Raw genomic sequence first — 15,819 nt, 5'->3', positions numbered from 1 at the left:
CTGGAAACTCACTGGTGTCGGGCTTAGAGCACAGCCTGGGTTCAAATCTTAACTCTGCCCTTCCTAGGTCCATGACCTGGGCAAGCATTTCCCCTTTGTGTGGACAATGGAGATGTGCACTTGGCCATGGCTAGAAATCCCCACCATCTAGCTGGGCACATGCAGACACATATGCTGACCCCATCCCCTGGAGTCAGAGCCTTCTGCCATTCCTGGGTTCAACCCTGTCCTCACCTCTACCTCTGTCTTGTCTGCTGTGGCCCTGATCCCCCCACCCCGTCTTCCCACACTGGGGGCATCTGCCCACGTCTTACTCGGCTCCATGTTGCTGCAACAGCTGGTGCAACATCTGGGACTGCTGGGTGTGGTGGAGATCGGGGGGCACCAGACCCTGCCCCATGGCAGCATAGGGGGGCATTGGGGGCTCAGCCTTCATGTACAGGTCCCGCTGCAGGACGGGGTAGTGAGGTGGGGGTGGCGGGGGGCCTGGCAGGTGGGCTGGAGGTGGGGGTGGGTGCTCCAGGCGGGAGGGCACTCCCACGTGGCACAGGGTTTCAGGGGTTATGGTACGCAGGAGGTGGGTGTCTGCAGGAGAAAAGGGGAGCGGGTGTTAGAGCCCTACCTCACTCGGGGCCCTGGGCATGAGCTCTCCCCTGGCCTACTTCTGCAGGGTCTCCTAATTCCCACCCCTTCCTGGGCCAGGCCTGGGGGCTGCCCGCCCACCAACCACACGTGGGAGCAAGGCTAGGCAGCCTAGAGGCTGGCTACCAGAGGACTGGGCAGGAGGCAAGCCCCAGTCCAGGGGGTGGGTAGCTTTTCACCCCATCCCAGCCAGCTCCTTCCCCTGGGCCAGGCCTGGCCCTGCTCCCTACGGGAGGCCCATCATCCACAGTTTCTCCCAAAGCTCCTCTCAGGACTGATTCTTCCTGAGCCTCAAGAAGGAGTCTTCTGAGACCCCCAGTGCCGTCCTGTGGCAGCCTCCTCCCTCTGGCAGCCCCTCTACCAGGCTCTCAGGGGCCAGCCCCCCAGCCTGAGGGGGGAGGCCCCAGCTCTCTTTGTTCCCCAGGAGGCATTCCAGAGATGTTTTTGGTAAGATAAACAGAACTCTTGACCCCTCTCTGGGCTGTGGGGAGAGGGCTGCCTGCCCAAGATCCTTCTGCTCTTGGCCACCTGGGGGCCAGAGCACCCCCGAACACCCTCCAAGGTGAGGTGGGCCTGGCAGCTGGTAAGCTGGTGAGGCCTGTGCTCAGGCTGCAGACACAGCTTTCCCCAGCCGTCCACTTACCGCCAAAGGGAGCGTCCATGATGGCGCAGGCGGGCAGGCGGGTGGCATCGCAGGCAGGGACACTTGCTCAGAGGCAGGGCCAGGCTCCCCTCCCGCCCCGTGGGGAAACAATAGCCAGCGCCAGGGAGTATTTGACCAGCGATAATCAGGGCCTGTTGGGCGGCCACGGGCCCCCTCCCTCTCTTGCTCCCTCCCTCCCCGATAAGGCCGCCCCAACCACTTGCCCAAACCCCAGAGGGGGAGGGCGGTGCCCGCTGGACTCACCATTCACCTGCTGGGGGGAGTAGGCTTCGGAGCCCGAGTCTGGGGGAGAGTCCGGCAGTGTGCTGCAGGAGAGGAGGAAGGGGGTGTTGGGAGGGCAGCTGAGCCCCTGCCTTCAAGCCACGCAGCTCCTCTGTGGGGCAGTGTCCCAGAGACCCCAAAGGCTGAGTCATCGAGGTCTCCTCACACCCACCCTGAGGAGCATTTCTCTGTACCAGCCACTTCAGGGTGCCTTCAGGGCCTGGGGCTGGGTTTTAGGTCGGGGGCCTTGGTCTCCTGCTCAGCATCCTCTCAGACCTCCTGGGAACTTGGGAGCCAGTAACCAGTGCCCCTGATGATGGCATAGGCATTAAAGGGCTCTCTCCCCAGTCTGAGGGGCCAAGTCTGCTCCTCCCTTCCTGTACCCACTGAAGCCTCCACTTCCTGGAAATGTCGGGTCCTGGTGGGCTGGGCCTGGGGAGTTTCAGCAGGTCACTGAGGGGCTGCCCCACCAGGGGCAGGTGTGGGCTAGGCAGGGAGCCAGCTCCACTGAGCCTGGGTTTATTTTTTTCTTGCAGGTTTTATCAGTGGCTTGAGCGAAAGAACAAACTCAACCCTGAGAGGTCAACACGTCCTGCGTGAACCCTGCACTCGTCCATTGAGGGGTAGGCTGTGGCCACACAGGGATCCAGCTCTCTGACCATCCCTGGTCCCCACATCTGGAGAGACTGCCCACCGCTATGCCCAGGCAGCTGCCTGAGGCAGCCAAGCCATCGTGGACACAGCCAAGGGCTGATCCTAGAGCCCTGTGCTCCGCTGGATAAGCCGCCCACCCAATCCCACAGGCTATGTGAGGATGACAGAGAAAGTGATGCGAGACTGGACTGAACTCTCACTGCAGCCCTTTGAGGGCCGGGCAGACCCGGCCTCTCCAGCTCCACACCCGTCTCCCACCTGCTCCCTGCACTTCCCTGACAGTGGCCTTGGGTTTGTCTATTGTGTCAAGGTCTTTCACACCCTCCAGTCCCTGCAATCAAACGCCCCAATCCATAGGCCCTCGTGTTCTTTCCTCATACTCTTCACAGTCCTTGATGTGGTGATTTATTGACTAATAACTTCCTCCCCAACTAGACAGCAGGAGGCACATGTCTGTCTTGTTTACCACCTAGACAGGGCCTGGCAGGGGTGGGGCAGGGAAAGGCCCAGGCCACACAGGCTCCGCGTGGCTCTGGACCAGCCCTTTCCCTAAGAAATGACCTCCGTGTGCCACTAGAATCCTGCTACAAGGAGCAGCAGAGCTTTCCTGGAAAGCCAGTTTCAGGGTTTCCCAGGAGCAGGTTAGTGGGGATGGTGGATGAACTCACACAAAGAGGTATGGGGTACAGTAGCGAGCCCCCAGTAGGTGCTCATTACATGTTAGTTCCTTTCCCTCGAACCTTCCCTTAGGGGTCTGTGGCTTAGGGATGACCTCTCAGCCTCAAGCCCTCTGTAGCTCATTCCTGGCACCCCAGCTCACCTCTACTGCCCAACCCCTATAAGTTAGGAAACAGCTACCATGCCCCCAGCACTTCCTCTGTGCTTCCTCCCTTTATTTCCACCATCACCTGAAGGGGTTCACTTTACAGAGAAGACACTGAGGCCGACCGAGGTGGTGGTTACCAAGCCAGAAGCCTGGCAATGAAGGACCCAGGGGTAGAGCCAGGCTGTCTGGGTGGTGTCTTGTTCCCAGCACTCAATTATTCTTCCCCCAGAGACAGGATCTCTACCCGTAGCTGGGGAACCCAGAATTTTCTTGAGCCCCTCTTCCCTGGAGCCTGGGCAGGGCTGGTGGCCACCTGCAACCTTTGGTTACAGCCAGGCCCAAGCTGAGCCCTTGAGTCAGGACACTGGTGTGGATTCCTCTGATGTGGGGGGAAGTGCCTGGGAGACTGGCTTGGGTTGGGGGGAACTTCAGGTACCACACCTGGACCATCAGCAATTCCCTGTGGCCACAATAAATAAAGGCTACATGCATGAGTGATGGATGGGGCTGGCACAATGCGTGGAGTTTGTGTGCACGCATGTGCGCACACGTGTATAGGCATGTACATATGTATAGGTGTGCACACATGTACAGGTGTTGCCATGAACATAAACAATCTCGGCCTCTAGTCTCAACCCCTCCTGTCCACTCTCTACACGGATCTAAGAGATTTTTCTAGCACTTACGTCAGTGCTCACCACTCTGCTGCTCAGAACCCCCCATGCTGCCCACTACCTCAGAACAAAGCCATGTGTCCCTCCTCAGCAGGCCCTAGTCCGACCCCCTTACCTGCCCACAGGGCAGCCCAATCACCACTGCCAGGCCCTGGCCAGCTCCTCCCAGGCCCTTGGTCACTGGCCCCACACCCTTCCTGCCCCCTGTGCCCCTGCATCTAACCCCCCTCCCCCACCACGCTCCCTGCCCTCACTCACCCTGGGGCATAGGGAGCCTTGGGCTCAGCCTTGATGGGGGGCCCAGAGCCCCCCAGGAAGGGTTTGGGAGCGGTGCCCATGCCATTGTTGTTGTTGCAGTTGAGCGGGGTGCTGTAGCTCGGGGGTGGGAGGGGGCCATGGCGCCCTGGGGAGGGTCCACCCCCAGGGGGGCTCAGGTGGTGGACCCCGCTGGAGCCGGGCATCACTGGCTGCCCGTGGGGGTAGGAGGCCGCACTGGCTGGAGCGGAGATGTCAGGGAAGCAGCTGTGGAGAAGGGAGGAAGCTCAGCGCCAGCCAGGACCCAGCCCCTCCCCAGACCCCCACTGGCAGGCAGGGTGCAGACTGCAGAGGGCTCAGCCACTGGCCAAGGAGGAGAAGCTGCTTTCAGAGGCGGGGCCCTGTCACACCTCCCTGTGAAAGGTGGATGCCAGAGGGGTTGCGGGTGGGGCCGAGGCTGTCCTGGGGCCACTCACAGGTCGGTGGCATCCTCCTTGCTGATGTACTCCTCCAGGATACTGGTGTCTATGTTGGAGGGCTCCAGGGCTCCATTGATGTCGTGGCCTGCAGGGGAGGGGCAGATGTCAGCTGGGGAGGGGTGCAGCTCCTAGGCCTCTGGGCCCAGCCCTCCAACTCTCCCCAGGCTGGACCTTCCAAAATATACACCCCGGCCCCTCCCCATCTGTGTATCCATCCCTGTGGTCGCGGGGGGGGGGGGGGGGGGGGACACTCCTTCATCTTCCACCACCTGACACCCCTCCAGGAGGCACTGACCTCCCCCAGCTCACAAGACCACCTGGAGTCTCCAAGGAGGGGAGGGGCCCAGAGTGCAGAGCTGGGACAGACAAGCCACTTCCTGCCCTCCGGACATGAGCAAGTCCCTTCCTCTCTTCTGTAAAATGGGGGTAACTGTCCCCCTGACTTATGGGGTACCGTGAGGCGCAAACAAGGTGCCTCATTGTCAAGTGCCCACTCCTCCAGTAGTCAGTTCCAGATAGCCCAGCTGGTGGGTACCCAGAAGCCATGTGGCCTGGCTAGGGTGGACCATACATCCTGGGGGAGCCTCCTGCACCCCAGGCCCAGCTGCAGATGGAGAGGGACTGGGGATCAGAATCAGGAATGCCCAGCGCAGACTACCCTGATTGCATATGCCCATCACCCCATAATGGGGTTGGGGAGCTTAGCCCTGGTTTTGCAGCAGCGAGAGGCCCAGAGAGGTAAGGGCTTGCCCTAGCTTTACTAAGGGGAAATAATGGCGGCCTGGGCTCTGCTCCTCCACCCGCCCTCTCCTGGGCTGTCCTCACTGGCCCCAGCCCCACGGAGGGGAGGTGCTCACAGAAAAGGCGGCCCAGTGATCCTGGGCATCAGTGGGGAGGACAGGGGGAGGTGTTGGCCCTTCCCCTCCCAGGGTCACCTTGCAGGGGGAGCGGGAGGGCGGGGTGATAAGGGGGCTGACGTGGGAGATGCGTCAACCCCGATAATGAAGGACGGCCCCACCCACTGTTGACCTGGGCTGGCCAGTCCACTGAGGCAGAAGACACCCTCCCGCAGGCCCCTGGAGCCTGAGTCTGGAGTCTTCACTTCATGCCCCCTCCCTCCCCTGGCGAGCCCTGAGAACAAAGCTCAGACAGGACCAGGAACAAGTCCTGGCTCACCGACTCCCTGCTGTGTGACACTGGGCAGGTCATATACCTCTCTGAACCTCAGTCTCCTCGTTACTAAAATGGGGACATGAATAGGTAACGCTTTACAGGGTCATTTTGAGCATGAAACAAGTTAAGGTATGTAAGGTGCTGGGCACAGAGTGGATGCTCAGCAAACAGAGTGGCTGTCCTCACCTCCCAGTCCCCAGAGCCCTGGGGTCCCCAGGAGCCCCCCGCCCAGGCCCCTTCCTGGCCCGTGGCCAGAATTTCAAGAATGCTGAGCCCTGCTTAGGTGATTAATGAGTGGCTAAGCTCTCCTAGGAGTCACGCGATGCCCGGGACAGGCCCTCCTGCTGTCCCCACCCCTGGCTCACCCAGACGGGAACAAGGGACACCCACCAAGCACCGCCAATGGCCATTTAGGGTCCCATATAGTCAGGGCAAGAAGAGCTTCTCAAGCCAGGAATGACCAGTCTGCATGCGGAGGTTCTAGAACTCCCGTCTATGCTCTGGCCCCCGCCCCATCCTTCCCTGTTAACCAAAGGCCCCATTTATTGAGCGCCTACTGTGTGTTTGGCACTTTTGGAGCCAAGTACATGAATAATCATGGGAGTTTATTATATGCAAGGCATCCTGCAGCTCTTCATGTGCAGTGTGACGCTTACTCCTCCCAACCTGTAAGGGTGAGATGGTGAGATGGTGAGATGGTGAGATGGTGAGATGGTGAGATGGTGAGATGGTGAGATGACAGTGACAGGCTCATGCTGATTGAATGCCTGCCAGGCCCTCCTTATTCTAAGTGCTTTGCAGGTTTACCTCCCAATCACCCCTGCAGACGTGGTCTCATTAGCATCATTCCCTTTGTTGAGACAGGTCAAGTCTCTTGCCCAAGGAAACATAGCAAGGAGAAGTCAAACCCATGTGCAGGGGCCTGACAACAACAGGAAAGGTGTGGTTGGTGGTCACTGAGACTTCCCCGCCATCCTGGGCTGCCCTACCCATTGGGCCGAGAGGTTCCTGAGGGAGGATCAAACACAAGAGATGGGGAGGGAAGGGGTACTGGAGCGTCACCCCCACCCTGGCCGCTGATGCTGCAGGTTTTCCAGACTGAACTTGGAATCTACAATGAATGATGGGGTGATGGAGTCATGGTGTTGCTATTTATAACAGGCTAGGCCCCCCCCTCCCTCCCCCTCCTCCCCTGGCCAGGAGTGTTCCTAATCACCCCTAATCCTCCTGCCCACCTCCCCTGGGATGGGGGGGCCTCAGGCAGAGGCATCCTGGGAGACCCTAACGAGAACCAGATGTGGTTGGGGGAGGAGAGACCCTCCCGTGCCAGGGGCCGGGTGGACGGGAGGATGAAGGAGGGAGGAGGGAGCCACTGGGGCAGGGTGGGGGTGGGCCATTGGGTGGGAGAGAACTTTAAGGTTTGGGGGTTGGTGGGCCTCCTGAGGAACACTGACCCCACATCTTCTCCTCTGGGAGCCCTCGAGGCCTGTCTGATTTTCTCCCCACACAGCCTGGCCTATAGGGTCCAGCTACCAGGCAGATGCCCCCAGCCTGCCCCATGAACCACACTGGAGATTTCCCAAACATTCCAAGGGATAGGGTGGGGGTGGGGGCTTGTGGGAGCCCAGGGATTCCTGAGGCTGGGGCAGAGCCCCCAAGAACCCAGGAGGAAGGCAGTGCCTCTGGGCACATTCTTGGGGGTAACTCCTGCCCCACTGCTCCCCAAAGAGCCCTGCAACATCACTGAGCCAAAGACAGATACCTGCCTGCAGGAAAGTGAGTGTGTCTCCCGCTGATCCTCAAGACCTCCCGGGGAAATGGAGAAGCTGCCCAAGACCCCCACCCCCACACCAGAATGTGGCACCACCAGGTCACAAACCAGATCCCTGCCCTCCCCTGCCTTAAACTCAGCAACAACTTCCCAGCCAGGGGTGACCAGAGCCCCCCTGAGTCCAAGGCCTGGCACGGTCCGCCCCCCGCTTGCCCCCACAGCCTCCTCTCCTGCCCCAGTTCTCCCATCTGCAACTCTCCAGGCCCAGCCCTGCCTCATTACATCCCCCTCCCCCCTCTCCCCCCACACCTACATCAGGCCCTTTGCACATGCTCCTCCCTCTGCCGGAGAAAGCCCATTCCTACTTGCTCTTTAGGTTTCGGCTTAAACGTAAATTTCTGCAAGAGGCCATCTCTGACTCTCCCATCCTCCTGAGTGGCGGCCTCCTTTCCACTTTCTCATCAGGCTCTTTGTTCTCCTGCCTGGCACAGTCCTCATAGGTGGGTGGAGAGTCTGTCCACTGCCTGCCCACTGCCCACAGCAAACACTCACCAAATGGTCACTCTGTGCCCAGCCCCACGCTACATACTTGGTATGGCTCATATTTAATTTTTGTAACAACCCTATGGCGTAGGTGGTTTTCTTGTTCTCCATTTTACAGATGAGGAAACTGAGGCTCCGAAAGGCTAAATGCCTTGCCATCGCTTACAGATGTGGGAGCTGGGCTGTGAGCCCCGCCCTGTCTGGGGTGAGCTCTGTCTCTCTGGGATATAAGCATCTAAGCCGATAGTAGGCATGCAATAAATGTTCATGGAATGAATGAGCAAAGTGGCAAGCGGGACACTGGAACCAGGCCTGCCTGGGTCTGGAGACCTCCGCCAGGCCGTGCAGTGGTCGGGGGGCCAGGGCTAGACACAGCCCCGCCAGGTACCATCCCTGCCCTGCTGAGCTATGCGTCCCAGCTGCTCCTCATTAATTAAGTCCTTTATTACCTGCTCTTAACAGGAGCCAGACACTGCCCCTTCCCAGGCAGGTTGGGATGGGGCTTCAGGAAGGATGCCCCCTCCTCCCCTCCTCCCCTCCGCTCCTCTCTCCTCCTCCCCTTCTGTACAGCCACCAGCTGGGCAGCCGGGGAATCGAGGAGACACGAGCCAGGTGTGGGATGAGGGTCCTCCACCCGGGACCCTCCCTTCCCCTCCTCCTGGTGCTAATGCCCACCACCACTCCCACCAGCTGTGGCCACTGGCTGAGTCTCGGCCATTGTCCTGGGGGACGGGGGAGGGTGGGGACCCGGCACAGTGGGTGGCTTGTGCCCTGCCCACACCCTCCCCCCTGCCCGTCAATGGGGCACTTGTCAATTCATACCCCAAACATGGCGGAAATCCCGTCAGCCACGTGGCTGTGGGCAGGGCAGGCCAGGGCCTAAGGATGCTGGCCAGGCCTAGCTGCTCTGAACCTGGGGCCAACAGGGCACGGGGCCCATCCTGCCCGCCCAGTGCCCTGAGTGTCCACCCTACGTGTTAGTATCTGAGGGGCACCCTGGCTCTAAGCAATGGCAGGGGATCAGTGTGGTAGTGGTCAGGGGACTGCCCACCTGGCACCCCCATGATGCTCTAAGGCACCCCCTTCATTGCTGTGTGACCCTCGGCAAGTGACCTGCCCTCCCTGGGCCTGGCTTCCTTCTGTAACAGTGGAGCAGGAATTGTAGCATGTTCAGTGAGATGGAGAGAGAGCTCCTCACCCCTGGGAGGCCATTCCTCAATCAACATTAATTGCTCTGTTTTCATATCTCCTTTCCTGCCCAGTTCTCCCACTGTCCCCCATGCTTCTCCATCTTCCTGCATATCAGCTCCAGGGAGCCTAGAGGGGGGCTCACCTCTTCTTCTGAGCCCCTCTGGGGCATGACCAGTACACCATGCTGTTATTCTGGCACATGCATGGCACAGTCTGGCCTCCAGGCCTTGGTTCTATCCATCACCCACTGCCTGTGGATAAGCCTCCTGTGACTGCCTGCCTGCCCCTGCAGCCCCTCCTCAATCACCCCAGCCACAGAGGGCCCCCAGTGCTGTGACTTGTCTCCCAATATTGACTGAGCTCATCAACATGCTCCAAACTAGTTTATACCGGGACAGGGCACAGTGAGCTATCACCTCCTTTGGTTTAAACTTTCTGTCTTTATTAATATGATCTCTGATTAACGTAACTGCTGGCTGTCCCTGCTTCAGGCTTCAACTTGTGACCAGAGCCTTCTCACTCAAAATGCCTTCAAGGTCAGATGCTTGATTTTGTAAACTATCCTTTGCATCTCTGCATCAAATCCCCAGTTAGCTTAGGGATGAATGACAAGGATGTGGCTCTTGAGTCATTGCCATCAGGCCTTAAATCTGAGCCACAGTCGTCTTTGTTCCCTCTCAACTTCTTGCTTAAAAAATGCAGACGATTCCCACATCCTGCCCACAGAGACCCATCTCCTCCAGAGGACCTGGGATCTTTAGCTACCCCTGGGCTATAGCTATGTCCTCCTCTAGTCCCCACATGGCTGCCACACGGTCCTCAGGTTGACACAAGGCTGACCTCAGCCCCAAGATGCTCCCAAGCCAGTCCAACAGAACTGAGCCCAGTAGCTGCAGCCTGGTCTCCGGGAACCCACATTAGTCCCCAAGGACCTCTGCTTTGCTCTGGGGATCCCCAGCCCCGACTCCACAGGGCTGAATTGCTCCTGGTGCCCCTAGGCCTCTCCCACAGGGACCAGGGCAGGCCAACTGGGAAAAGGCACCTCTTCACAAAGGTGGAGTAGAGACCCTAAAGCTTGTGGTGAGGGCAGGTAACCTCTAGGGTTACCCTTGCCCAGCTGTGTTCACACACCAGCATGTCACACACGTTTGTACACAAGGGCACACTCCCAGGCATGTGCCCACTGACATGCACATGACTGTGTACATACAAATACACATATGTACACAGTGGCACATGCCTCCCACACTGACACACACATGGGCTCATCTGTTTAAACAATTATTTCCTGAGCATGGACTGTGTCACCGATAATACCAGGCTCCGGCGGATACAGTAGTAAACAAAATAGACAAAACCTCCTGCCCACATGGAGCTAACATTCTGGAGGCAGAGTCAGGTGACAAGACAGATCGCTAAAATGCATAGCCTTTTGGAAGGTGACAAATACTATGGAAAAAATAAAGCCAAGAGAGGGGGTTGGGGTGCCAGGAGAGCAGTGAGGAACTGCAATTCTCAGTAGGATGGTCAGGGTGTGCCTCAATGAGCAAAGACGTGAAGGAGGTGAGCCACACGGGTATCTGGTAAGAGCATTCCAGATGGTGGGCAGCCGGTGCAAAGGCCCTGCGGCACGAGCACGCTTGTGCGTGTTCACCTCTCAGTCCCTCACACAGACTTGTGCACGCATGCACACAAATGCTCACTGACCCAAAGGCAGGCCCAGGCCAACTCACCTCCCCATCAGCTCTAGCTGGAGCCAGATCTAACTGAGCAAACTCGGTGTCGAGACCCCAAGGCCCCTGTCAAAGGCAGCCTCCCCTCCACGCTAGTGGGGCAGAGGATGGAGATGCCTGTCCCCTGACCCCAGGCCACAGCCCCAGGAGGGAGAACCACAGAGGGACAGGAGAGCACAGGGGACTGAGAGATGAAGAGTGGAATAAGGGAAGGCCCCGAGGGACGGAGGGTCCCCAAACTCCACAGAGAGACTGAGGCTATGGGTGCGCCTTATGGGGGCTGGAGAGGTCTAAGTAGGATAAAGGGAGAACTTTCCAACCGACGCAGCCTGGAGGCAGAACAGGATGCCCCGGAGCCGCCGTCCATGGTCCACTCCAGCAGGGGCCCTGGATCCAACTGCCCCCCAACCCTGGGTTTTGCCCTTTCTTCCCCTCCCACTCCAGGCCTTGGCACTCTTGGGGTCTCCCTGCTTCTGTCACACAACCTTGACCATCTGAGTAAGGGCTCTGAGGTCCAGAGGTCAAGGGGCTGGACAGAAGTCATGTAGCACAGCCATTAGTGATGAATCAGGACCCTCAGCACCCAAGGATGAGAGGCACCTTCCCTGTCCCATTCCAGGCTGCCACCCACCTATGGCTGACTGCAGGTCAGGACGCCCAGGGTCCTGTCCCAGCTCTGCTGTGATCTCCCTGAGAAGGCTGACACATCACTTTCCTCTCCTGCCTCAGCGCCCCCTCTCAGACAGGAGGGGAGGCCACAATGCACCTCCACTGAGCTCCAGGACTCCTGGAGACAACATATGCAAAACCGCTGGGCTGGGTGCGGCAGGTATAGACAAAGGACAGCCAAGCCCCTTCCCTCTTGCCCGCCTGCCCCACCCTAAGTTCCAAATCTCTGAGGTGGTAGGCAGGGCAGGCCCAGCTGGAAGCATCAGGAACCAGGAGCAGGCCTCAGGACCAAGCAAAGCCAGACCAATCATGGAGCGGGGTCCCCTACAGAGAGCGTGCTCAACAAAGCTAATGGTTTCCTCTCATCCTCATCGCTAGCAGTGGCCCAGAAAGTGTGAGGGGCTTTCTCAAAGCACATAGCACCAGCCACAGGCCCCAGCCCAAGCTTGGGGGCACCGACCTACCCTGTGGACCAATAAATCCTCGGTGAGGACTTAATATCTGCTGTGAGGCTGCTGAACTGGGCTGTGCCTGCCCCGTGTGAGCCTAATCACAACCCAGGTTGACATTTGCCACAGCACCAGGCATTGTACTAGGCCCCTCACAGGCCTCAGTTTACCTAATCCCCCAGAAACCCTGAGAGGTCGGCACTGTGACCACAGTTGTACTCCCATTTTACAGAGGAGAAAATGGAGGTACAGAGGTGCGGTGATAGGCCCAGAGAAGGACCGTGGGTGAGCAGCAGAGCTGGGGACAGACCCCGGCAGCAGACCCAGTGAGTGCATCAGACCATTACAGCATCCAACCCCTGCCCCCAACTGAGGGGCTATCCACACCCAGTGACAGCAGGGGCTAGAGACTCTGAGGTGGGGGAGGAGGCTCCCCCATACACACACCCAGTCTGGGAGGGAAACTGAGGTCCAGAGGAGGGAGCCTTGAGGAGGAAGAAGGTGGAACGGAAGGGCAGGCAGGCTGGGTGGGGCGGGGCCACCACGTTAATGATTCAGTTAATGATTTCTGCTCCCAGTCCTTATCAGGAGTGCAAAGTCCAAGGGCAGCAGCCAATCAGTGGCCCCGTTGGGCTGTTACCCAGCAGCCTCTGATGCCAGACCCCCCTCCCAATCTTGTAAGCCCTTGGGAGTCAGGGAATGGGGGCCAGGTCCCCAGGAGGAGGCCATTCTGCTTGGAGCGGCCTGTCTTCTCCACCTCTCCCCCAAACATCCTGCTTGGCTTTGCTTGAGACCCCTAGGCACCCTCTGCCAAGACCCCCAGAATAAGGAGCGGCCCTGCTCGTCTCCCCTGAAATGATCCCAGGCCCTCCCAGAGAGCTGGCTTCCTGGAGGGCCTCCCCTCTCCCTGTGCCTCTGTTCACATAACCATTGTTGCCTCCATATTCCCTGAGAACATTTCCTGCCCTCCTTTCCCCCAGCCCCGTGTGGCCCTGCGCTGAGTCTTGGGGACAAGGGGATGAGTCAGATCGCCCACTACTACTTCCCCTGCAGCTGGACTCAGGACCTGGGGAGGTGGGGCTAGGGCAGGAGTCCTCCCAGGGGCTCCTGGGAGACACCCCATCTCATTTCCTTGAGAGTCAGGGTTCTGGCTGTCTCCCCCATCCACCTGCTCCTTGAGTCAGATAGACAGGCTGACACGGGACACAGTGCCACCCATCACACACCCCAGCTCAGCCCCAGCCTCCCATCCAGGGTGGGCGTCCTCTGCTACAGTCATCAGGCAGTCTCCTCCTGGGGCGTCCTCCTGCCCTCAGGAGGCAGAGATGCTGGTCCCCACAGGAAGGCCACCCTCCCTGCTCTAAGTCCTGGTGGCAGGGGAGAGAGCAGGGGGGCTGGGTGTCAGCTCTAGAAAATACTGGCTAACCCCCTTCTCTCAGAGCATGGGTCTTGGTCCCCGGGAAAGAAGGGTCAATACTATGCCCCTCCCCCATCCCAGAGCTGGGGGAAAGGTGGCTTTCCAACCAGCATCTTGCTACTCTAGGGGGTTGTGGGGGTCCAGCCCCCTGTGTCCAGTGTACATATTCCATATCACATAGGAGGCCATGAGTTTGTCTTTGTTTGGTGGCTTAAAAAAAAAAAAAAATCACACGGGAAGCCCCATCTCTGGTCCAGTCGACCTGCCCACCCAGGAGGGGACACGACGCCAGAGAAGGGAGGTTACCAGCCCAAGCCACCCATCGAGTCTGGAAGGAGTGAAAACCCAGCCTCTAGATGCTGCGTGGAGGTCCCCCAACCTCTCCACAGCCTTTCTAGTACCTGCTGGAAGCCCAGCTCCCCTCAGTCTCTACGGTTTCCTCCACACTTGCCTGCTTTCTGGGGGTACTGGCTGCTCATTCAAGCCCCATGTGTCTGTGCCCCTGGGGCCAGGGGTCGGCACCCTCCCCCTTCTATTTCATGCTCCTTCCCAAGGCTGAGATGAGGCCCATCAGCGCTGAAGACATCAAGACCTTCTCTGCCACCCGTTCCTGTTTTGCAGGTGAGGAAAAGGGGCCCAGAGAAGGCGAGAGCTCTGCACGGGGTCACACAGCTCTCGGTGGCCCAGCCTTCACTGGAACCTCTAAGGTCCTACTGGGATCCTCTGAAGCAGCCTTGCCTCTGTCCCTGAATGGGCTCTAGCTTGTCAAGGTGATGTGACCCTGTTACCTGCTGGGAGCCAGTGCATCCCTCCTAGAGGGTCCCCTCTCTGTAGGCCCTATGCTCACCCAGCTGGACGGCTATAGCCTCCCCTCCAGGGGATTAGCAGGGCGGTCACGGGGGCCCGGCTGTACCAGCCTCGAGGGGGCCGCCCTGTCCCAGCCTCTCACCCAAGGCCTAAAGTGCCTTAGCCACCGGCCCACCACCCTAGGGTGGGCACAGCCTGGCCCACCACATTGGGTAGTAGCAGGGCATGTGCCTGGTGTGCCTAGAAAGTGTGCCATGTCAGACAAGGGGCCACAATGCATCCCAGAGCGGAAAGCATAGACCCTGCCTCCTATACCCACTGTCCAGAGGGAGTGACCAAGGCCGAGTGGGAAGCGGATGAGAACTCAGGCGTCCCCAGTCCTGAGTGCGAGAGCACACGTTGCTCCTACACTCCCAGGAACAACACATCCACGCGCAGATAAGCAGCTTCTGGCCCCCCGGCACTTCACATGTACACTCATGCACACACGCTGGGCCCACTGCTCCCAGGCTCTCCCTAACACCCACGCGTAGTCGCACACACCACTGCCCACCTGATTCCCTGCCAGGCTGCCCCGCCCACGTGGCCCCCAAGACCCCAGCCCTCAGCACCCACCCCACCTTCCTCCCTTCTCAGGCTCTGGGAACACTTCTCCAGTCCCTGGCTCCCTCCGGGCCCTCCTCAGCCAGCAGCTCCACACCCCCCTGCTCCCCACAGACATTCTTGAGTCTCCTCTTATCTCTCTGGAGGGAGCAGCACAGCCTCCTAGCCAGGCCCGCCAGGCCAGCCGCATGGCTGAGCTGTGGCGTCAGCCCCCACCCCCCACCCATGGGCAGGAGGGAAAGTTTGGCTCAGGAGACAGGGAGCCAGGGCCAGCCAGGCCCACCCCTCTGCCAGGGCCCAGATTCTGGGGGAGGAGGTGTGGGGATATCTTCGAGAAGCAAGGGGGCCTGGCCCACAAGTCATCCCAGGTACTAGGAGGCTCAGGGCACCCCCAAAAGAGTATCCCCCAAGCCAGGACTAGTGTGCCCTTCCTGCCTCCCCAGGGGCCTCAGCTCCCATAAGGGCCCTCAAGGGGTCCTAAAGGATGAACAGTGTCTGGGAAGAATGAGAGCCCTTAGGACCCTCAAATGGCCCAACGACCTCAGGTTAAACAATTTAATCTAGTTCAAACCTGATTTCTTGGGGTCTAGGTCAGCTGGGGTGTCCTGAATCCTGGCATGGGGAGGCCTGAGGCTTGGGGATATCCTGACCTTGGCTGCTCAGCAAGCAGGAGTGGACAGAAGCTCCCACCCGCAAGCCACAGAGAGGGAAAAACAGGCAAAGAAGGATCTTCAGCTCTCCCGCATGGGACTCCAAAGGAATCTGGGCACTGGGCTTGGAACCGGAACCCTGATTCCAGACCCTGTGGCCCCAAAGCCCCAGCACAGTGCCCCGTGGGGCAGGTTCATACTAATGGAAGGCTCTGAATCACTGAGTTCTGGGTTCTGAATGCACTGAGGAGCAGGATGTGGGCTTAGAGACTCGGAGAGGGCAGGGCAGAGGCTGGGCTCCCCAAGTTGGTGGAAAGGGGCACAAAAGGGGACAGAAGGTCTGGCTAGATGCTCCAGT

General features: G+C 59.2%; 1 protein-coding gene across 6 annotated transcripts in view; it reads right to left on the bottom strand.

Moving 5' to 3' along the window:
- Window positions 1-15,819, bottom strand: part of MYRF (myelin regulatory factor) — a 33,689-nt gene that overhangs the window by 16,420 nt on the left and 1,450 nt on the right. For 3 of the 6 annotated variants that reach the window (XM_074336477.2, XM_074336478.2, XM_074336479.2), the window contains exons 2-5: window positions 4,453-4,540; window positions 3,980-4,243; window positions 1,550-1,611; window positions 315-585 (exon numbers count right to left, since the gene is read on the bottom strand). In XM_074336477.2, the coding sequence (XP_074192578.2) occupies window positions 315-585; window positions 1,550-1,611; window positions 3,980-4,243; window positions 4,453-4,540 (685 nt within the window). Of the gene's footprint in view, window positions 1-314; window positions 586-1,285; window positions 1,442-1,549; window positions 1,612-3,979; window positions 4,244-4,452; window positions 4,541-15,819 lie in introns of those variants that run through there. The other 3 variants (XM_074336481.2, XM_074336482.2, XM_074336483.2) reach the window with 2 other exon arrangements.

This window comes from Rhinolophus sinicus, chromosome 14 (genome assembly GCF_057876585.1).
Source record: "Rhinolophus sinicus isolate RSI-liver-muscle chromosome 14, RSI-T2T, whole genome shotgun sequence".
In the NCBI taxonomy this organism is placed as follows: Eukaryota; Metazoa; Chordata; class Mammalia; order Chiroptera; family Rhinolophidae; genus Rhinolophus; species Rhinolophus sinicus.
The sequence above is the reverse complement of the archived record's forward strand: the minus strand, read 5'-3'. Positions and strand labels throughout refer to the sequence as shown.